The 22,633-nt window shown below is 41.2% G+C and overlaps 2 protein-coding genes across 2 annotated transcripts in view; both read right to left on the reverse strand.

The window, feature by feature from the left end:
* Positions 1-8,797: 8,797 nt before the first annotated feature.
* On the reverse strand, positions 8,798-15,363 carry gp1ba (glycoprotein Ib platelet subunit alpha). The gene is made up of 6 exons (XM_084912636.1): positions 14,249-15,363; positions 12,989-13,084; positions 12,688-12,879; positions 11,731-11,826; positions 11,432-11,611; positions 8,798-11,093 (listed from the first exon to the last, which is right to left on the reverse strand). The coding sequence occupies exons 1-6, from the start codon at positions 14,408-14,410 to the stop codon at positions 9,786-9,788; spliced, it is 2,034 nt and encodes a 677-aa protein (XP_084768762.1). The 5' UTR covers positions 14,411-15,363; the 3' UTR covers positions 8,798-9,785.
* Positions 15,364-16,813: 1,450 nt separating this feature from the next.
* LOC146389820 (kinesin-like protein KIF1C) overlaps positions 16,814-22,633 on the reverse strand; it is a 33,032-nt gene continuing 27,212 nt past the window's right edge. The window contains exons 25-28 of the mRNA XM_084912497.1: positions 20,995-21,315; positions 20,824-20,913; positions 20,519-20,753; positions 16,814-20,335 (exon numbers count right to left, since the gene is read on the reverse strand). Coding sequence (XP_084768623.1) covers positions 19,452-20,335; positions 20,519-20,753; positions 20,824-20,913; positions 20,995-21,315 — 1,530 coding nt within the window. The 3' untranslated portion in view covers positions 16,814-19,451. The remainder of the gene's footprint in view (positions 20,336-20,518; positions 20,754-20,823; positions 20,914-20,994; positions 21,316-22,633) is intronic.

Here is a 22,633-nt window from a genome sequence, read left to right on the forward strand (position 1 = left end):
TTTTATTTATTCACTCCACACAAAATGTAATAAATAAATCATATAATACAAAAACCAACTAGTCACAGTTCAACTTTTAACTATTTAAATTTTCAGCTTTTCCCTTTTAAACAAATTTAAAGTGAAACAACACAAAACACTGCAAACCACAACACAATAAAATATAAATTAAAATATGAAAACACAAAAGAAGATTCACATTCTCTGTCATATGGGCCTGCATTAAAAAACTTTCTGAATCCTTTATTGGATGTGGATGATTACTAGGGGTGGGTTTTTATAATCGATTAAAATCGATTCTGGCTTGGATAACGTGAAATCGATTCATTAAAATCCTGAATTGATTTTTTAACATAAATTTATTTTTCCCGAAATGCCAGAATCTCAGGTGAAACCTCACAAAATTTCAACAACCACCAAACAGCTAAAACAGTAAATGAGAGCAGGTACACGGATTCTGCACAAAGACGTAAACACAAAGCGCGGACCCGCCGACGGATCAGAATCAGTGAGATGTCGCCTTTCTCACCCGACGGCACGGACATGGTCGGGGCTGAAAGTCGACAGCTCGCTGATTCCGCTGGGTCCGCGCTTTGTGTTCACGCCCTTTTTGCGCTGATTATAAAGCTGTTAGTTTTATCTCTCTCCAAACAATAAAAATAAAACTGACCGAACCACCGAACACGAGAAGCTGGAGAAATACCAAGGGCTCAGAGAAGAGCTCGAGAGGATGTGGAGGGTGAAGGTAACGGTGGTCCCCGTGGTAATCGGAGCACTAGGTGCAGTGACTCCCAAGCTAGGCGAGTGGCTCCAGCAGATCCCGGGAACAACATCGGAGATCTCTGTCCAGAAGAGCGCAGTCCTGGGAACAGCTAAGATACTGCGCAGGACCCTCAAGCTCCCAGGCCTCTGGTAGAGGACCCGAGCTTGAAGGATAAACCGCCCGCAGGGGCATGCTGGGTGTTTTTTTTATATATATATATATATAATAATTATTATATATATATAATAATAATAATAATAATTATTATTATTATAATAATAATTATAATAATAATAATTATTATTATTATTATTGTTGTTGTTGTTGTTGTTGTTATTATTGTTACACACATAATACACATGTTGTCACTGTGTTTTGCACTACCAGCTGTTAAATGAGCACACAGGGTGGCAGTAAGGGTTCTGTTTTTACTTTGTGTTGTGAGTGTGCATTTTTCTAAGTAGATCTGCATCAGTTTAAATTTGGCAACACAATCTTTGTGTGAAGTTTACAACTGAGGTAAACATACCAATTTCAGGACGCTTTTTTGGCTTTCTCTTTATTTTCCTTTTTTTTTTGTTCTCTGTTGTTTCATTTCACTCAAGCATTATGCTTCTTCCTTTCTCATGAGTTCTGTCTTTTTCCAAGACCTCCTCATAGTTTCATAGCTTCCAAGTTTTGCAGTTCTCTAGTTCCCAGTTTTCTCCTTGTCTGAGTTTCTGTTACAGCACTAAAGCTGCCTCTTTTAGTTTACCATTTTGTGTCTAGGTCTTTCAGTTAGGTCCTGCCTGCCTACTACACAGCCAGAATCTTTATTGATATTACCTTATTGTAAAGATTAGAAAAAAGAATAGACTTGCATTGCTCCCAGTCAAATTAACTGTTTGTGTTACTTTTTGCAAAAGTAAATTCAAAATATGCATAACACAACAAAACCAAAATGACCTTCAGGAGCAGGAAATTGATTATCTATAATCCAGTGTACTTCAACTAAAGCAGAGTTCCCCTGATAAACTTATAACGCAATGGCAGGGGGTTCACTTTATGGCAGGGGTCTTGAACTCCGGTCCTCGAGGGATGGTGTCCTGAAACTTTTCCATGTGTCTCTGTTGCAACACACCTGAATAAAATTAGTAGGTGATTAGCAAGACTCTATTGAACTTGACTGCATGCTGAAGTGGCAACCACTAACCCAACTCAAGTAAATTTAAGTCAATGTAAGTGTTTGGAAAAATGTACTTCTAAAAGTACTTTTATTGCACCATGTTCATTCACTCATGCGCTGCTGTAAAATGAATCAAATGGCTGAACTGCCACCTACAATTCAGTCTTACAATTACAGTCTTACAATTCACCTACAATTTTATCTTCACCAATATATATCTAAAATGCAGCTAATGCATCTGGTGTTTTTTTTTTTTTTAAATTTAAACATACTACAACTAAAAAGAGAGAACAATCAGGTGTCACAATAAGATGTCTCACAAATTATTGGTGCCAGTAAAAAAAGAAAAAAAATGTCTGCAGAGGAGAAGACCTCACACAAATAATTATGACAAGACAGAGGAGAACAACACAGGGATAAACCCTGCAGGAGGTCTGTCACTCCTCTGGTTTTCCACCTGGAGACAGTGTTTACATTACAATCTACTGCTACACAAAACAAAACAACTACACAACACACTAACTACACAAGACAACACAACACACTAACTACACACTCCACACTAAAGGTCACAAATCTCAAAACTCTCTTTCTCTCTCACACTCGCTCGCTCTGTCTCACTGCCATCACTCTCAAAACTTTCCACTCTTCCTAAACAACCAAATCCCAAGTGTTGCCGTTTTATGTTTTTTTAAATGGGTCGACAACATGGTACATTTTCCACCAATAGAAAAGAGGTGGATATTTTTTCCTATTTTACTGTTTTCGTGCTGTTCTTAGAAAACACTTTTTTTTCTTTTCTTTTCTTTTTTTTACCGTGACGATAGTATTTAGAAGAAAGCATGGCTTAGATCTATTTTTTAATCATAACTCTGGATTTAGTAGCTTGTCATTAAAATGTAAAAACCGGTGTATACTTTAAAGTCCGAACCTTCAACAACTGAAATAGAGACTCAGCGTGACTGCAGCTTGTTGCTATGTCAGCTTAAATCGGTCATGTGATTTGGAGGTGCAGTGCGTCTGTGGACTCCAGAGAGTTAATAACACTCACCTTCATTCCATTTCCAGAGCCCAACAACCAACCACCTGTGTGAAATCTGAAATTCTCATGGAGTTGATTCAAATAATAAATAAAATGATGGGCCGGTGGAGGTTTACCCAGTGCTACAGTGGTCATATCAGCAGGGGGGGAGTAATCCAGGGGTTTCTCTGTGAATTTCACGTTCATGGCAGCGTGCTAGGTGCTTGCTCAGATTTGAAGTTTAATTTTTTACTATAGAAAAGAGTTTTCTTCCCACACATAGTGCAGTGGACACTAATGTTTTTCTCACTTTTTACTGTAAGTACTTCCACGCTTTAAACGCTGCAAGGTCGTACTTTCTCCTGCACTCCATATTATCCATTGTTGATCTGCACACGTCTGCTGCTGCCACGAACGTCGCATGCTCATACGTTATTGTCACGAGACACTCTCACAAACAAAATCACGGTTTAGTAACACAGTAAGGCAGCATGCTTATGGGAAAGTAACAGTAATCTAATTACTTTTTTGCAATACTAATCCCTTACTTAACTCGTTACTTGAAAAAAAGTAATCTGATTACAGTTACACATTACTTATAACGCATTACTGCCCATCTCTGCTGATGACTGACTGGAACACTATGATTCACATTTTACATTAACACCATCCTCACACATGGTTTATATATGACCACTAGAGGGAGATGTTGGACTTTAAACACTAACATGGATACAAGCAGATCATCAGTGATGCTTCCTCAGTGTGATGACTCCTCCCTCTCTGCTTGTTTCTTCTTTCCCCCTTTCTTATTTCCTGTTGTGCATATCATTGATTTCCCTACTGAGCTCTTCTCATGTTTTAAGCCTCCTCGTCTCCTCCATCCTCCTGCCCATGACTGGATTGCCAGATTACTGATAATGTTTTGATATCAATTAAATATGACTTTTGACACAGCTTCATCATAATTAGTTGTGTTAAAACACAACTAGAGCTTTATTTCAAGTTTTCAGATGTAAAAGTGCTCATGGCACGTTTTATATTTAGGGACACTTTGAATTAAATTCACAACACAGACAGATGTCACAAATGCTACACCTCTACATCGTGCATCATAGGTGCTCTGGTAAGCCCTGACATGGTATTTTGAATTGATTATTTTTGTTGTAAAAATTTGTCTTTGGTATGTTTCCTGTTTTATTTTGGAGTTTTACTTCTGTAAGACAGAAGAAGTCACGCTGTGTCCAGAGTTACACTGGATCATCTCTGCAGCAGGAGGACAAATGAGCACCTGATGTGACAAACATCTTTCTTCTTACTCCTTCCTTTAAAATCACAGCCTCTGAACTGAAACAGTGTTTTTCATGGTTCTCCTGTGAAGTATCTAAGCTTTTCTTGTCACAGACCCAAATCACCAACATCCACCATCACATAATGAACCAGAGGAGTGTGAAAGCAGGCTGATTCTCCAAGCACCGAGCTCCTTCGAGTCCTTCACTTCATTATTATCTCCAACTTCACCACATACAAACTGACAGATTAGTGTGCACTGGGTTAAACTGTCTGGTTCTGGCACTGACATGAAAAAACATCAGAAATACATCAGGTTCAACATCATAATCAGAAGTTAAATACGGAACTTTGTGGGCTGGATTCTGAGAATACGTTTTACAACTTTATTGGTATCTACATGCATGAACGCAAGACAGCGATGATAAAAAAAAGGAGATGTGAGTGGTCCACGTGTAAAACGCGCAGCCTCAAGTTTTAAACCAGCCTGGTTTTCACTTTAATGTCTGGCTGATGAAGCATGAACCATGTGTGAGACGTGTATTTACAGCTAAATTAGAGCATGTGAATAAAGTGTGTCTGTGTGACTGTCTGGGTGAAACTGAGAGAGTGCCAGTGGGTTTGTGGGGTGATGCGACCGGAAATCTGCTGCATGAAACTGATGAAAAATCCACTTTCTTTATGAGACAGAAAAAGAGAAAGAAGGAAGGAGGTATTTGTGGCTCTGAGAGACAAAGTGAGGGAGATCAACCTGCGGCTTTTCCTTCCTGCTCATCTTTAAACTAAGAAATAACAGAAATTAAGGTTTGTGGTGTGATGGTGATGCATATTTGTACGTCCTAAAGCTCTGGTCGAAGCATTCGTGGGAAACTCAAAAGAAGCTGTGAAAACCTCCACGTCTGAAGACTTTGAAGAAACACCCACCAGTGTGTGAACACTGTGCTCATTCCTTTCCGATGAACAGCCCGCTGAGAACGACAAGCTGAGCCTGCTGTTCACGTGTTTTTTTCTCATTCGGCTTCCTGTACGTTAAGACCGAGTCTGACAACAGGAAGTTGCAGCGACCTGAACCAAACCTCAAACAGCGAGGTGTTTGAGTTTTCAGTACCACGAAGATCGACTCAGATGCTCGCCTGGAGTCTCTGAGGCTGCTGAGAGACGAGGAAAAAGCCATCTCAGAGTTTGAGGCTGTTTCTGTTCCACCTTTAGGAAGAAGTGAGCCAGTTTTCAGACGAGGGATTCAGTCGACCGGATCTCGATTCATGAGTCTTCGTTCCTCGTTTGGTAAGAATGAAAAGTCTGTAACAGGCAAACTTGTAGAAATCCTTCTGCAATCGAAAACGGGCGATTTAAGAAAAAAATTATGGGGGGTTGGAACCAAACTGGGCCTATAGTGTATTTAATATCACTGCTGAGAATAAGTGTGAACTTTGACTACAAAAAAATGAGAAATTAAAGATATCACCACCACATTTACCTTTAAATCTCTTTATTTAGAAGCAAAACAAATGAATTATTTGTGTGCTATTCTCAGTCTCGTGTTCTCCTCTTATGGACCGAAACCACACAATCTTTGGTTTTTTCTTCATTTTCATATTTCTCTATTTTCCCTTTAACTGAGCTCCTTTTTAGTGTAATTTCTTACCTTTCTGAGATTTGATTTTCACCTTTTGTTGCTCTCACACAACAATTTTCTCGATTTCTTCTTGTTATTTAATAAGAAATCGTCTCAAAGTGCAGCAGTACAACATAGCATCTTTATAAATGTCAGACTCAGGAAACCATCTGAGTTTTTTTTTCCATTTCCTGTTCAGTTTCCTGTTTGCAGCACATCACTTCTCTTTAAGCTTCATCTCTGCAGCCAAAGCTGATCAACAGGAGGCTCTGAGACTCAGTGAATATGAGAAAATGACTCACTGCCTGTGTAACATGCTCAAACCTCTGATTCATTCAGAGAAGGGGGGTCGGCTGATCTTTTGGCTGCTCCTTATTTTTGTCACAGCAGTTTCAGCCCATTCGACAAGCTGAAATAAGAAGCTTTGCAGACAGTCAGGAATGCGTGTGACAGCGAGCAGTGACATTTCTGGGACTTTGGGGCTCGTGTAAAAGCAGAGGATCTGCTGCTCTCTCTTATTTGGCTCCCTGAGTTTCAATGCTGATGCAGTCTGCTGGTCTTCGGCGGCTTCTTAAAAAGCTGCCCGTGGATCAGGATGCTAACTGTGAAGGTTTTTATCATTTTTGCTGCCATTTTTAGTTTTGCTGAAATTTTGAAACAGCCTGTTTACACATGAAAGCTAACAAAAATGAAAACTACCAGATCAGATTTTAAAGATCCTTGAAATATCTAGTTCTGAAGTCTTGTTGAAGTTTGTAGGGATTCTCTGGGCAGTAAATATTAAACCCATTATCAGGCTTCATAATCGGGGCCTCTGACTTCCTGACTTATTTTCATGAACTGAACACCATCTGACTTCCTCACAGATCACCCTGAGTATGTATGAAAAAAGTCAGCAAAGGTAGGTTTGCTGACTGTTAGAGGTAGAACGTAGCTTATTTACTCTACTACTAAAGTACACCTTTAATGTACTTGTACTTTGATCAAAGTACTTCTATGTTCTGCTGCTTTCTAAACATTGGGTGGGAATTTCGTCCCCATCTGTACTCCAAAACATTAATTTTAAAGCTTTTCGTACTTCTTATTTTGCAGATTTTCAAATAAAAATCCAAATAAAGCAGTGTAGAGGTCAGTAACTTACGCCAAGCATAAATCATGTTTGTTTTCTTTTATGGTGTTTTCTGGTGTGATACTATGATCCTGATAACACATTGTTTAAATAAAATACTCTGTTCTAATCTTATTATCAAAATCCAGTCACGTGACCTCATCTCTCGTTAGCCTTAAAGTAGTTGGCACATGGGTACATGCTAATGTGAAGAAAATGAGATAAAAACATTGTGTGATTGCATGTTTATTACATATTACCGGACACGGGTTTTACTGAGATAATTCAGGCTTTTTCTTCTTAAAATCAGCCGTTGAAAAAAAAAAAAAATTTTCTCCGGACTTCCTCCATTGCTGCACACTCAAACAGAGACGGAAAGATCGACTCTAACGTGTCTGACTGATCATCAGGTAAAAGGCAAATATCAAAAACAAAGTTTCTCTCAGTGAGAGTGTGAGCTTAAAGATGTGGCTGTAGAGTCTTTCCTGTCGTCTGCTCTTACTCACCCACACTTTAGTGTCGAGATCTTTGCGTTAGACATGAGTTGGTGGAACAGATTAGGCTTTCGTTTGCTCTTTCCCCCACTCTCTCACCCCCTCTGTGGGCAATCTGTCACCAGGGGTAATCCTAAAGTTTGGGCGGCCCCATCAATAAGCCGCCTTCACTCCTCCTGGCCATAACCAATGCTAAAAAACTGACTCTGACTTAGATTTTAGTAAATATTAATTTACTGTTACAAAACATAACTGCTATCTGTTCATTATTAATCTCATATTTTTATATTATTTAAGTCATTAATTTATAAGATTAAACTTTAAAAAAAAAAGAAAGATACAAATGTAAAATATATCTTTATAAATCGAGGTATCAGATATTGCTATTTTGTCAAAGCTCAGGCATCCTCACTTGAAACTGGAACCAGAAACAACAATCTTTTCTTTACTTGCAGATCTTTTCTGCAAGTGAAGAAATCCGACTAGTTTCTTATTTTACTTTGTTCCATGATCGCCAAAACTTGGAAGAATTTATTTTACAAGATACTGCACAAAAACTAAAAAAAAGAATCCACTTCATCAGATGTCACTGAGTAGTTCATTTTAAAAATAAACTCTCGTCTTCCACTCTTGTCCTGTCCTTCTTACATCTTTCTAGATCTCCCACATTGATGAGTTTTTCCTCTCTGTCTCTCTCTGGGATGGTAACTGTGCATTAGGTAGCAGACAAACTATAAAAAGTTGCTCAAAAACGGTACTGCTTTACTTACATCTGCACCATGAAAAAGTCACAGGCAGCTACTGAAAACATTACACTGCAGAGAAACCCCAGAAACACCAGCAGTGTGATCAAATGTTCTGAATGCAAAGAGAACTAATAAACTATGTGTTCAAACCCTACAGCTGAGACCAATGTGAGGAAGCTTTCCACACATCCAACATACTCTGAATGTTCACTGTGGAGAGAAACTATTCTTCTTTCTTTTTTCTTTTTGTTTTTTCAATTTTATTTATATAGCGCCAACAGCACAACAGCAGTCGCCTCAAGGCACTTTATATATATTCTCCACTCTAATGTCTGATTTCATATGTTTCAGCTCTGACTTCACTAAAGATGATAAAGATCTTGATAACCTAAAAAAATAAGGCTTCATAAAAGACCAAACAGGACTGCTGATACATTCTGGATGACATTAATGACAATATTATCCCTTTACAAAAATTATAGGGCTGAATCTGGTGGTCTTGTGCAATTACATTTTGTAATGCTTTTAAACAGCAGCAACAACAAACTGGAAATCACCGATACCGCTGAGTAGTTGACCCAGTTTCAAAGCTACGTTTGCTGTAGCTCTCATACAGCCATAAGATCTCAGACTAAATAAAGGTCACTTTTAAACCACAACATGATGTCTTTATTACATAATTTTAAGACAAATAAACAATTCTGAAGTCGTGTATACATAATAATTGCATAACATTAATAAACATTTTTATGTATTTTTATTTATGAATTATTTTCATTCTTTTCAGTAGATTACATCAATATTTGATAGTTCCTGTGGTCAGACGGCGATGCAATGTTCACACGTTAAAGGACTTTTATTCCATCTTGTGGCACATGGTGAGCTTATCTTTATTGGCCTGGAGGTTATAGTGTCTAACAATTTTACCACGAAGATAAATGGTATGGTGATTTGTTCAACAGTATATTACTGTACTGTATGTATGTTATGGCTCAAGTTGCAGTTGTACAAATACATATTCATTAAAATGACATTCAAATAACGTCAAAGTGCTTTTCATCTACTGAGCTTTCACTTTTGAACCTCATTTGACCCTTTTCTTTGTATCTTTGACACCTCTAATTAATTTCTCATTTTGGCAACAGTACAGTGAATTGTATAATAATGATTTAAAGATGAATCAAGCTGTTCTTTTTAAGCAAGGTGAGGTTAATGTTTAGCATGAGATCTGTAGGTCTTTTTGCTTGCTAGTCAAATAAGAAGTATTTATTAAGTTTGACTGGATTAGGAAACTCAGTGCTATTTGTTGGTGGTTTTAATTAACAGCAGGGTCTGCAGGTAATCCAAACATGTCCTCTTTAGTGAAGCCTTCTTTGAGTATTTTTAGTCAGATGGCAAAAAAAGATGGTGTCATCAGCATAAAAATGCACACTGAAGACCTGAAAAATGAACGTAAGAATTGGACTGAGCTACAGGAGTGCAGAAGGGGACTGAAAGTGAATAAAAACTTGAATATTTCAAGTATCAGTTGATTTAGCATACAGGTTTTTCAAAGCACTAGAGGTTCTTTTCCACTGATGACATCAGAGGGCTGCCTCGGCCTCAGGAGGTGTGGTAACTCCCCACGGCATGCTGGGTAAATAGTGTGCCAGCCACTCCCCCCAGCTGCTCCTTGGCTCTTCTTCTGTCTCCGCCCCTCCTCGTTTCACTTCCCACCCTCCCACCACCCAGTCCAGCTCTTCTTTACCGCCCCCCACATCCTGTCTCTCCTCCCTCAGAATCACACTGTAGCGCTTTTTGGACACTCCTTCTCCACCTCTGCTCCTCTCTCTTTCTATCCCCCGATATCCTTTTTGACCTCCATCTTCTTCAGACACTCTGCACTCCTCCACCACATCCCTCCATCCCTCTATCTCCTCCTCTTTGCTTAACAGACGGTACAAAGTCTTCTTATATACTGCTCGCTCCTCCTTCCCATTTCTTTCTCCTTCTTCCTCCCTTGTTACTCCTCCACCTGCGGGTTTTAGAATGACAAGCTGTCCTTGTTTCCTGTCTCCTTCCCCTCCTTCACCTACATCTTCGCTTTGCATACCTTCTCCTGCCTCTCTGTGGACCAAAAGAACAGAGCGATAAAGCGCCATTACTCCTTCGCCTCCCACTCCCTTCCCTTCCACCCTGTTGTATGTTAACAGCATCAGTCCTTCACTTCCTCCTCTTCTCCTCGCTAACCGCAAACATAGAGGCTTATACACTCTCCTGTACCAGATGACCATACTAGCTAAAGTTGCCAATATACATGCAGCTGATGCCACACAGAGCAGCAGGCAGCCCGCAAACAGCCAAATGCAGAACACCCCTGCAGGCCTGGAAGAAATAGGTTTTTCACGTTCCTGTTTTTCATCGGGGCTGGATTTAGTGGTGGTGAGTGCCTCAGAAGCTGTGGTAGCCTCAATGGTGGTGGTTGTGACTATGTTCATTGTTGTTGTTGGCAGTGTTGTAGTTACAGCAATAGTTGTGGTTGTTTCAACAGGTGTTGTTTGAGTTTTAATCAAATGTCTGGCAGTAGAAGTAGTAGAATGAGTGGTCAAGTCATGAAACCCAACTGTTGTTATCTCTTTGTGTGAATACTCTGACCATTCAATAAGGCTGGTGATAACTTCATACCAGGACCTTGTGATTGTTGTGTGCATTGTGTATAAATCTACAAATGTTGTGGAATCGAGAGGAGAAGAAGTAGAAGGAGCTGTGTCTGGAGGAGAAGTTGATGGATAAAAAGAGTACTGAGTAGTTGGCTGGTAGAAATCTCCTCGTGGACCAGATGCTGAACACAGATCGGATTCTTCCAGACTTGTTACAGGTGTACCTTTGTGCTGCTGGGGAAAGTCACACACCTAAAAAGACAGCGACCATTTAAAAATACTTCAGGTATAGTTTTAATATATATAATCTCCACCATTACCGATGACCCCACCACACTGAAACACATCTTTATATAGAAATGTCCAAACAGAAAAAACTGTAAGGCCAAAATGTGAGCAGCTTGATTTGAAAGGTAAGTTTCAGAAACTATGTTTAGTAGCCTCTATAACCTAAACCCTAAGTGGTTTACCAGTGACTTGTTGGATGTTAAAAAGTTAATAGCAACTGTGCAGAACCAAAAATGCCCACAGTCTTTGTGTTCTTTTAGATGTGTCTGTATTTGTTTAATTTTTCTGTTTGTAGTACATACCACGCTTTCTACATCAATCTTGATATCGGGACCATCCCGCACATAGACGTTGAGTTCATAGTCATCAAGGTACCTGCGCAAATAACCAAGGGAGCAGGTGCATGACCAGGGATTGGCTGAGAGGTAGAGATAAGGTACCTCCTCCTTTTGGCTGAACCATTCATCGGGCATCATGCTGATCTGTAATGGAACAGAAACTTTAACAATTTTAGAAACAAATAACTGCTGTGCCATGAGTGGCTGCAGCTGAGAGAAGGCTTAAACTTGTATTCACATACTCCTTGGTGTGTATTTCCCACCTTGTTTTTCTCCAGGTAGAGAGTTTCTATGGCTGGGAGGGGGTGAAGCATACTTTGAGGAAGCACCTTGATGTGATTAGATGACAGGTCCAGGATCTAGAGGGAAATAAAGAAAAAAAATGTGACATTGAAGCTACTGAAATACAAAAAAAATAAATAAAAATCAGCTGATTGATGCACCTGAACCACAAAAAAATCAACTTGCTCAATTTTCTTCTGTTTATTAATTTACATGAATGCACTTTCTACTGGTTTGAGTCTAAATACACAAAAAGTTTATTTAAAAGAAAATAATCCACACGTGGACACTCACACCAGAGATCAATTTTGTACTTTGTACACCTCTTATATCACGTTTTGCCTTCAGAGTTGCTTTAATTCTTCATGGCATGGATTCAACAAGGTTCTGGAAACATTCCTCAGAGATTTTGGTCCAATTAAAAAGAGAGCATCACACAGTTGCTGCAGATTTCTCAGCTGTTTATCCATGAGGTGACTCTCCAGTTCCAATACATCCCAAAGAGTCTCTACTGGCATTACATATGATGACAGTGGGGACCATATGAGTAGAGTGAACTCATTCACATGTTCAAGGAACCAGCTTGAGATGATCTGAGACTTGAGACATGGCATGTTATCCTGCTGATTTTGCCGATTCTGACCATACAGATCTAAATGGATCAAGTTTTTGCCATGTGATTGGCTGATTCTATAATTGTATTAACAAGCAGTTGAATGTGTGTATTTAACACATTAGCTGGTGAGTGGAAATGAATGACTTCAAGTCCAATCAAGTTTTGGCCATAATGAAAGGGAGCCAAGGACCACTTTGCTACACTCTTACTTCTTGAATCTTATCAGTTATGTTTCTCACTACCTTCAATTCTCAAGTGTTGATGACATGACACTGACTGTCTGTATTTTCTAAACCTCCTTTATGATTTTGCACATACTGACCTCCAGCTTAGTGAGTCCAGAAAAGGTGTGATCACTCAGAGAGTTGATAGCGTTGTTTTCCAGGTAGAGTTCAGTCAGACCTGGGCAGGCAGAGAAGGAGCCGTCAGGGAGGGAGGTCAGACGGTTTGACCCCAGCCTGAGGACACTAAGTGTGGGGAGAATGGGACTAGCAGTCGGGGTTACCTCTGGAACCTGGACAACAAAACATCCCTTTGTATTAGAAGCTGACTAACTTCATGTTTTTTAAGATTCATTTACAACCACTGTTGACTTTGTGGCCACTGTACAGGCAGACAGAAACCTTGTTTCCTGTGAGGTCGATCTCATAGATCTCTGGGAAGACCTGGAAGGAGGACCAGGACAGACTGGAGAACAGGTTACTGGGAAACAACAGGACCTAAAGATAGACAGAAAATGTGGAAGCCTTTAGAGCTGTGGTGGTTTCCTGTAAAGTGTCATCTCTTAAACAGGAAATTTGTGTCTCTGCTTTGGTCTCCTCCTGTCAGTCAAACACTTGATCCATTATGGGATTTAAACTTTTTTTTCAACACTTTAAACAAAATTTTCTCATTTTCCTCACTGCATGTGTTAAAATAAAGAGTGTTTAGCTGTGTAAGTGTATGGTAATTGTCTAGCTGCATGGAGAGATTAGCTAAACGTTTTTGATATTGGCTGTCAGTCTTAGCTGCAGTTGTCACAGCGGAAAGTCTGCAAATCCCAGATAATCATTTAGTTCTTGACAAAGATCCAAAATGGTCAGTTTGTCAAAACAAAGATATTAAAAAGTAAAGAGCAAGACAAGAATTTCTTCATAAATATTGTAATTACGAGAAACTAAGTCACATTAAGCAGGCCTTCAATATTTGGGTTTTACATTTTAGTAAATCCTGTGTATTTATTGGGAAAGTAAAATATGCTCACCAAATAAAATACCTACTTATAATGTACTGGTGTAACAAATTACAAAAAATGGTTCATGGATATGGATAACGGAACCTAAAATGTGGTATAAGGTGGTTGCTTACTGTGCTGCTTATTACTGTAAATTCTCAGAATGCTGCTGGTTTTTAAAGTCTGTTCAACTTCCTAAATTTTCATTCATGTCCTTTGTCAGTTTTTCTACTTTATCAAATTATTATTAATATTTACAGGTGTATCTTTTCTATACACTAAATGTTAATTCGTCATCATTAGTATATTACTAGTTTAAGCAGTTGTAAGAAAGACATTTCTCTGCAGAAATTAATTAAACTCAGCTCATTCTGAAATTTCTGTTTTAAAGATAAACTTCAAGCCAATTACAATAAAAAATAATAATAAAAATAAAAAAGCTCCTCGAAGGATTTATGTTTGTCATAATAAACATGTTTGTTTATTAGTCACATGTTTTTAACTCATTCATCATCATTCTAATTTGTTTAAATTAAATTTGATGTCTTAAAATGGTTTAATCTAATTACAGAATGAAACTATAAATATAATTTCACACTCACAGTTTTTTTTTTTTAATTAAACGGAGTTATTTCCTTCACACTTGACTTCCTGTGGTTTGTGGCATTACCATTGTCGTGGGTTCAAGCCCCACTGGGATGTCGCTGAAGCCGGCTGCTGTGCAGTTCTCCCTGGGCCGGTGGTCCTTGTCCCGGTCACTGCGGCAACCGGCCACTGCTACTCCCATGGAAACACAGGACAGGAGGATGAGAAGGAGGAGGAGGTGCCGCATCTTCACTGAGACTCTCAGAGACTGTCGGTATGTCTCAGTCTTAGAGAAGAGATGGAGAAAGTGAAGGAGGAGATGCCTGGTAGAACAGGAAGTGTGCACTTCCTGTGTACGTGTGTGTGTGTTTTGACTGACAGCTGCTGAAGCAGGAAGTGTGATAACTGTTCAGTTGACAGATTGTGTATGTTTGACTCTCCAGCCTCACGGCATGTGTGTTTCGATTTTTTCATGTCTTCTCGACAGCTTCCTCTTTGAGTGTTTCACATAATGTTTACTTGCATGTTCAAACTTCCTGCTGTTGTGAACCAGAGTCGATAAGGATGTTCTGAAGCATTCTAACAGCAGAGCTGCCAGCACTGATGTGTGGGTTACTGCAGGAAATCTGCTGAGTCAAGCGGTCTCTGTTTCAGTTAAATCCAACTGATGCGGGGTGAAAAAATAAGGTGTGTTACATTTGAAACTTCGCTGAAATAAAGTTGGATCTGCTAAAGTGAATAAACACAGTGTATGGCTGCAATGAACAACATCTCCTCCATGTAAGCAAAGGAGAAAGTCTTCTTCACATCTATCCCAAAGGCAGTACTGATGTAGCCTCAGAGTAGAGCTGCTCCTCCTGAGTGTCAAATTGTGCCATTTGAGGTTGTCAGGACATTGTGAATACCCAACACTGGACAAGGAAAAGATGATGGCTCAATGGATAGAAGGATACTTTGTGACCGCTGTTAACATACTTTAACAAAGACATGTCAACCTGGCAACAAAGAAAATTGAGTTTTTAAAATAGAGGCAACCCAACCTTACCAGTATTCATAACACTACGCTTCATTTATGTGAATCTATGAATAGTTGAAGCTGTAGAAAACTGAAGTGGCCATTCTGCAGTATTAAATAGGTAAAAATGCTGTCAGCATTTATGGCTATGAGGCCTGTGTCTACTAAAAGGTAAATTGACTAATACAGGCCTTATTCACCCATTCACAAACACATTCATACACTCACTTCAGTAGCTGTATCAGGCCCAAATGTAACATATTTTTGCAGGGAGCTAAAGAACATGAACATTGTTCACCTGGCCTCTTCATCAAGCTTGACCCTGTAACTTTCTAAGCTGGATCTGCATCCATAACGCCAACGTTTCTGGATGGGGTCCACCTCCCTGGTCCATTGAAAGAAAACAGCCAGGATACTGCACGGAGGTGCAGGTGAGGTTGAGGTGATTTGGCCAAGTGGTTTGGTTGCCTCCTGGGCACCTCCAATTGGTGATTTTCCAGACAGGAAAGGAAGAGACCCCAGGGTAAACCGAGGAACCTTTGGTTTCACAACAGAGAACAGAGATTCTCAGGTAGTTTCTGGAGCTACAAGAAAAGCTGGAGTGGTTGGTTGATAGAATTGACTTCAATTTAGTTAAAATGAAAAACAGTGTTACACTGAAAAAAAAAAAATAGAATTTGTGAGTTTGGGACTCAAATTTAAAGCACATGGATTTGACTTCTAACAAAGCAGCCATCAGCCAACATGATAAACACTACTGCAGATTGGAAGATACACCTGAAAAAGCTTGTTTTACAAGAGAATACAAAGATGCATTGATCTAAACTAGTGTTTTGTTTCCAGGTAAAGGTTCCTGCTTCTGACTGGCAGGTGCTGTTCCGTTATCCTGTTTTTATATTAGCTTGCATTTTTTTAAATTCATATAAATGCATTAAGTGCTACCTGGGAAGAGACCCTGATGTAAATCCAGAATTCAGTGGAAAATTTCTATATGCCATCTGGTCTGAAACCCCTCTTGGGAATCCCCTAAGAGCGACTGTGCTTAGTCCACTGCCACTGTGACATTGCCTTAAAGGGAAAATAATTAACATACGGATGAATTCTACGTCACATTACGCACACAAAAAATGCATAAATGTACAGCTCTTTTTGCTTGTGATCTTTGCAACGAAAAATACTTTCTGCTTTGTCGTTTCTATTCTATCTGAGTTATCATTTCTATTCTAGGACTCATTTAAAGCAACTCTTAAATGGGAAAACTTGTTTGCACCCTGGAAAAACACATTGTTGCCATCCATAAATTAAACTTCTGGGTTATTACTTAACAATTTTCACTTACTACCACAAACTAATAGGAAAAGTTATTTTCTCAAACAGGCAGTGGATCTGGACCAGTAAACAGCAGGCTCATTTTTGTCATGGAAATCATTTAACAACCAGGAGATGCCCCCTGCAGGCCACTAGAAATTATGCAGTTTTAAGACACTTGAGCATTCCCCTCAGACCTGGAAACTACACCCACATTAATGTTTTGTTTTGTTTTCGGCAGGGGGGTGGTTGAGTGCACTGGCACATCTCAGCTTCCATAGCCATCCTTCATGGATGAAGACCCAATAAAAACACAAGAAGTGAGTCTTATTTTGAATCTTGGAGACAGTTTATTGCCATCATGTTGTCTGCAGGTAGAGCCTGAGATTGGTTCCTGATACAACCAAAACAACAACAAAAGACAACCCAACACATACAGAGAGAAAACAACAACAATAACAAAAAAGCAACTGAGGGGGTCTGGGCCAACAGGAAGAGGGCTACACCATGATGTCATCATATCCATATCCGTGTTTCGAGTTCTGAGGTCATGATTAGAGCAGAGGTGCAGGGAATGGGCACAGCCTATCAGTGAGGGGAGTTCTAGAATGTTCTGGAATTCTGCCGAGTCATGGCTGCTATGGCAACACCCCACCCCCTCCAAGTCCCTCCCCCATTCCACCTCAAAAAACAACAAAACTAACCAAAGAAAAAGAATAATGACTAAAATCAGCTTTATGAAGTAAAACAAACTTTACTGTTTGATTCTAAGTTAACCCACAAACACACAAACAGACGCCCAACACACACACACACACACTCAACATACACAAACACATACACTAACTCAACGGTTTGCGTGAGGGCAAAGAAACTCCCTTTAGCAGCATCCACAATAACCAAATATTAATGACACGTATAACTTTAGGATAATTATATTAATAAGTGATGATGACTGATGACATCATAAACCAAAGGTCAAACATGGAGGTTGGTTAAAATACGCAGTACATGATGTGATACACAAATGAAAAACAAACAGCCAATCGGAGGCCCAAGCTGGAAAAAAATCTAAAAAAAAATAATAAAAATAATAATAATAATTAAAAAACAAAAAACTAATTTTCCCATCAGGCCCAGCAGTGGAAGCAGGTTTAGAGATTGTCCTGTGATTGGTCAATTCCAGAGATTCTGCTGACATCATGCTTCTCAGGCCAACTGCAATCACTTCTTTCATTTTCATCATAATTATCGTCATCGTCATGGCACTGACTCCCTCTTGCAGCAGGAAGGAGCGCTGCCATTTGTTGGTTCTAACCTTTTTATGAAAAAAGCCTTAAAAGCCACAGAGCTCATAGTTGCTCCACTTGTTAACTCCCAGAATCCTCTGCTTTGAGTGGGTGGAGTGTGCGCAGTATCGCCAACTCTCCCAGCCCTCTTGGCAGTAAACTTGTCTTCATTAATTCAGTGCGAATAAAACGCACATAAAACGCTGCGTTCGCTGTGACGCAAGAAGCTGGAAATTTGTTTCCTATCTTAAAGATGTGAAGTTAACACAACACCAGCAAAAATATGTGTGTGTAAATGTCATGTTTAAAAAGAGAAGAAATTAAAAGCAACCTGAAACAGGTGGAGGCCACAATTTCCAGGATCCCTACGTGCCAGGAAGGCAGCAGTGAATTTTCCCATCCTTTTTGAATTGGATATAATGTAAAAAGTGTCACATCCTTACAGCAGGAATCTTGTATCACACCTGACATGCTGTAGTGTCTGTTACTTCTTCAAAAACAAAACGCTTACTGTATATCAGCTTCTTCTCTCCCTCAAAACCTTCTCCTTCTCAATACATCTCCCAGAATTCCTTGCTTATCTAGCCCTACATAAACAAATCCATCCCTTCATGATTATGTCTCTGAGCTCCAACATCAACTCCCACCTTGGGACATCATCATGTGTTACGCATCACTTGCATTTCCCACGATTGCCAGAGACGGTGAACCTACCGTCAGGACATTTCACGTGTTTAAAAATCAGATTTAACACTTCAAATATACACACACAGCTCTTAAAAACAAACATCTGACAGGTAAGACAAGCGCAGCACCTACTACACTTCCTCTCTGCACCTCTTCTTCCTCAGGGGCCCATTTACACTCGCCGTTCTCACCCTCAACTTCTCCATTTTTGTTTTGCTGTTTTTGCAAATGCCCCATTGGCACTTATTATTCCTGCACTGACGCTTTTACCCTGACTAGCAAGTGCCGCACAGCCGCTTTCTTTGGTTTGTAGCACTCAGCGATGCTGCATTCAAATCACATGGGAGAAGATGTAAATACAAGTTTACTGTTTCTGATTAAATTCCTAATTATCAGTTTGAGGGTTGAAGTGAGTTTAACAAGCTGTACAATCTGTAATTCCCATGGAACTTGAATGCAGCGTAGGCTAGGCGAAGCTCACAATTTCACCTATTCTTCACCTGCTAGCACTAAAAGCTAAAAAAAACCCCTCATCAAACACAGAAACACCACCCTGCTAACTGACGTCCTTTATCTTTAAAAACAAAATTAGCTTCACCAGCAGACATGTCGGCTTTAAGGCACCTCGTTAACACAGTGATCAATGCCCGAACATCAGCCATCGGTGAAATTTAAAAAAGAAAAAAAAAGCTAAATCATTACGTGATCAAAGTCTGACAGAACGACAAACTCCATAAAATAGAATAAAACAAATTGAAATTCAATTTTTGCACGTCAGCATCGCTAACAGCTCACCTGTGCTAAGCTAAAAGCTTCACAAACACACGCACAAACACACGCACAGCAGGACAGAGGATACAGGGTGTGTAAAAGTGCTCAAATGCACACACATGCACACACAACCACACTCTCAGCCGATTCTCTACAGCATCAGGATCACCCCATGTCCCGCAGTCAATCAGGAGCCTCCGTGTTCAGGAGGTCAGAGGTCAGATCGGTGTCTCCTTGTTGTTATTGTTGTTGTTGTTTTTGAGGTCCGGTGCACTGAACTGCCGCCTCATCCTGGGCGGAGTGTTGAAAGCCCACACCCCTGGCGGCGGCACAATGCCCAGTAGCATGTCAGCAGGAAGGGCCGGGGCCCCTGACCGCGGCAGGCTGTGGTAATGGGGGTGAGGGTGAGGTCCAGGCTGGAATGGTGCATTGTGGGGGTTGTAGTAGGGATGGTGGTGGTGGTACTGATGGTGCTGGCGTTGATTATAAGGGAAGCCTCCGTCTCTGTCTCTGTCTCTGTCCCCGTCTCTGCTTCCTCCTCTGCCTCCTCCTCCTCTCTCCCCCCCTGGCCCAGGGGAAAACCCCCTCCTCTGTCTTGGTCGCCCCTGGTGACCACCGTTGCCACCGCCGCTGAAGTGCTGGTCATTGTCGTAGCTCCCGTTGCCCTGTGGCGAGCTGTCCAGGGAGTTTCGGCGGTAACGACGTTGCTGGTTTTGGTTGTTGCCCTGGTTGTTGTAGTGGTAGCTACCCTGGTTGCCCTGGTTACGCTGCTGCCAGGCACGATGAGGGCTGGGGGTGCGCATGCGAGGAGGCTGAGCTGGGAAGGGGAGGGGCAAGAGACCAGGGAGTTGACCTTGTGGGGGAGGCGGAGGTGAGGGAGAACCTGTAGCTTCTCCTCCCCTGTTCTCCTTCTGCTCACCAGCATCAGTTCCTCCTCCTCCTCCCTCGCCCAGACCCAGAGCTTGCAGGGCAGCGCTAGCGGGTCCCCAGGACAGCCGGTGGGCAGGGTTACTCTTAAAGGGGAACTTGAGCTTGCACTCCTGGGGAGGGATGAAGCGACCGGTTCCCGGGAGGTGGATCGGGACAGTGGGGGTGTTCTGACCTGGAAGAGTTGGAGGAGCAAGGGTTGGGGTCAGGGCACAGACTGTAAATAAAAGATGGACACAGTGCAAGCAACCGACTCAACTAATTCCAGATCATTTGATAGGTTTATCGAGGACGATCAATAGTGGGGACTTCTAATGGAACTTTCGCCATAACAGTACAGCCACACCCCCGTGCTCACCTTGGCTTTGGTTCTGTCCTCGCAGCTTCTTGGTGATGTTCTGCTGCTGCAGGTTCAGGAGCCGCTGCTGCTCCTTTTTCATCCAGCGGAGCCGTCCTCTCCTGAATGCCGGGTCCTCATCCATCAGCCGCTGAACTCTGACCTCTGGGTGGTTGGGGCAGTCGTCGTCTTCGTCCACGTCCCCGTCTCTCTCTCTCTGAGGGGATTCTCCTCCCTCACCATTCATGTCATCGTCCTGGAAACAAGTCAAACAAAAATTAACACTGGAGGAGGCAACAATGGTTTGACGGGAGGTGCGAACTTACCTGAACAGGTATGATGCTCTCCATCTTGATCATTCTATCTCTCAGAGATTTGATCTCCTCGTCCTTCATGTTGTTCTGCAGCTTCACCTCCTGCAGAAGTCGCACACGTTTAGCTCTGCTCCACTAGCACCATCCTCAGGTTGTGAACAAAACAAGCTTAGCATAACTCACCTCCAAAATATCTGTCAGCTTATCGATGTGAGCCTTCAAATCGTACACGCCTCTCTTCTCTCCACCTTCCACTGTCTCCCCTCCTCCACTACCACCACTTCCTCCTCCTCCACCACCACCTCCTCCTCCTCCTCCCTCTTCAGCGGCAGGGCTCCTCTCCTCTCCGATGCCCACAGTGTCGCAGACGTCCTGGGCCACGGCCCTCCAGCTCTCCCTCTCGTTGGTGTCCTTCTTGGCGTACATGCGGCACAGCTCCTTCATTTTGACGATGGAGAGCGCCTCGATCTCCTGACGGGAGTGACGGAAGTCTCCCAGAGCCACCTGAGGGGGCGCCACACACAGAGGAACAGTTTAAAGAAGAAAAAAAAAAAGAAAACATCAAAATGCTCCTCCTCTAATGTCCTCTGGACTGTTTGTGCTGGTTAATTTAATAGTAATAATAATATATAGTTTATTGATCTCTATAGGGAAATTCCTCTCTGCATTTAACCCATTCATTCAGTGAAGCAGTGGACAGCCACTGGGTGCCCAGGGAGCAGTGTACAGGGACGGTACCTTGCTCAGGGATACCTAAGAGTAGCCGTTTAGTGGATTCAAACCCCCGACCTTCCGATCATGGGGCCACCACTTGACCTACTGAGCAATCCCTGCCCCTGGATTTGCTGGATTTATTGTTAATCCACCAAATTTGTCCACAGATTCTTGTTCCTGCAGTTTCTTATCTACATCAGATACAATGACATCATCACATGGCCTTGGAACCACATATCAATGGGCTACAATAACCCTTTTTTAGTATCAAGGCTCCGGAAACACCTCATAAAATGTACAGTGCACAATATATTATGACGTGTCAGGTTGCCTGACAGCCACCTAGCAATGGACTTCAATGGTATTTACACAGTAAAGCAGGGCCTGAGCGTTGCACAGAACCCACAAAAATGGGCAAATCTGGACCCACTTAGGTTTGTAATTTGCCTCTCTATGTTTTGGTTTGATATCTTCAGACAGTCACATAATTTATCACACACAGGCTGAACAGACCAATCCACACTGTATCATGGGTATGTACTAGTTGTACTACAGACCATCCAAGAACTCTGGGCTCTAGTGGACTTATTTTTTACACTAATTAGCTGATACCAGTGTCAGTGTGACGCTCCGTACAGTCTATGGATTGACAACTCAACACAGTGGCAGCCAAAATGCTACAGCCGAGGCTTCAAAATGTGGAAAGGAAAAGGTAATGTGGCATTAGCTACGACTATCTGTTATACAGAGTTTATGGTAACGCAGCAAAGTCTGTAACAATCTACTTATGCTGGCTTTAATGGGAAATGCATCATATATGATTCTCATGATTTACCACTCATATGTTGTGTTTGACTGGAGCAATGGAGTCTAACTAATTAGGAGTCTGTCTAAGTAAGTCCTTAATCTTTGGTAAACTGCATCTTGGATTAAACCAAAACGGTCCAACACTACAGAGCAGTCTAAAGTGCCCACCTGGAGCCGTCTCCAGGAGGGTTTAATGGTTTAAAGGACATGTCCAGTGTATTTTTCAAGGTAAAGGTTTAATTCTTTGCCCCTGAATGCACAGATATGGGAGCATCTATTAGAAAACGTTCAACAATGTTTA

Source organism: Perissodus microlepis, chromosome 3 (genome assembly GCF_051167445.1).
Source record: "Perissodus microlepis isolate ML-2025 ecotype Zambia chromosome 3, ASM5116744v1, whole genome shotgun sequence".
In the NCBI taxonomy this organism is placed as follows: domain Eukaryota; kingdom Metazoa; phylum Chordata; class Actinopteri; order Cichliformes; family Cichlidae; genus Perissodus; species Perissodus microlepis.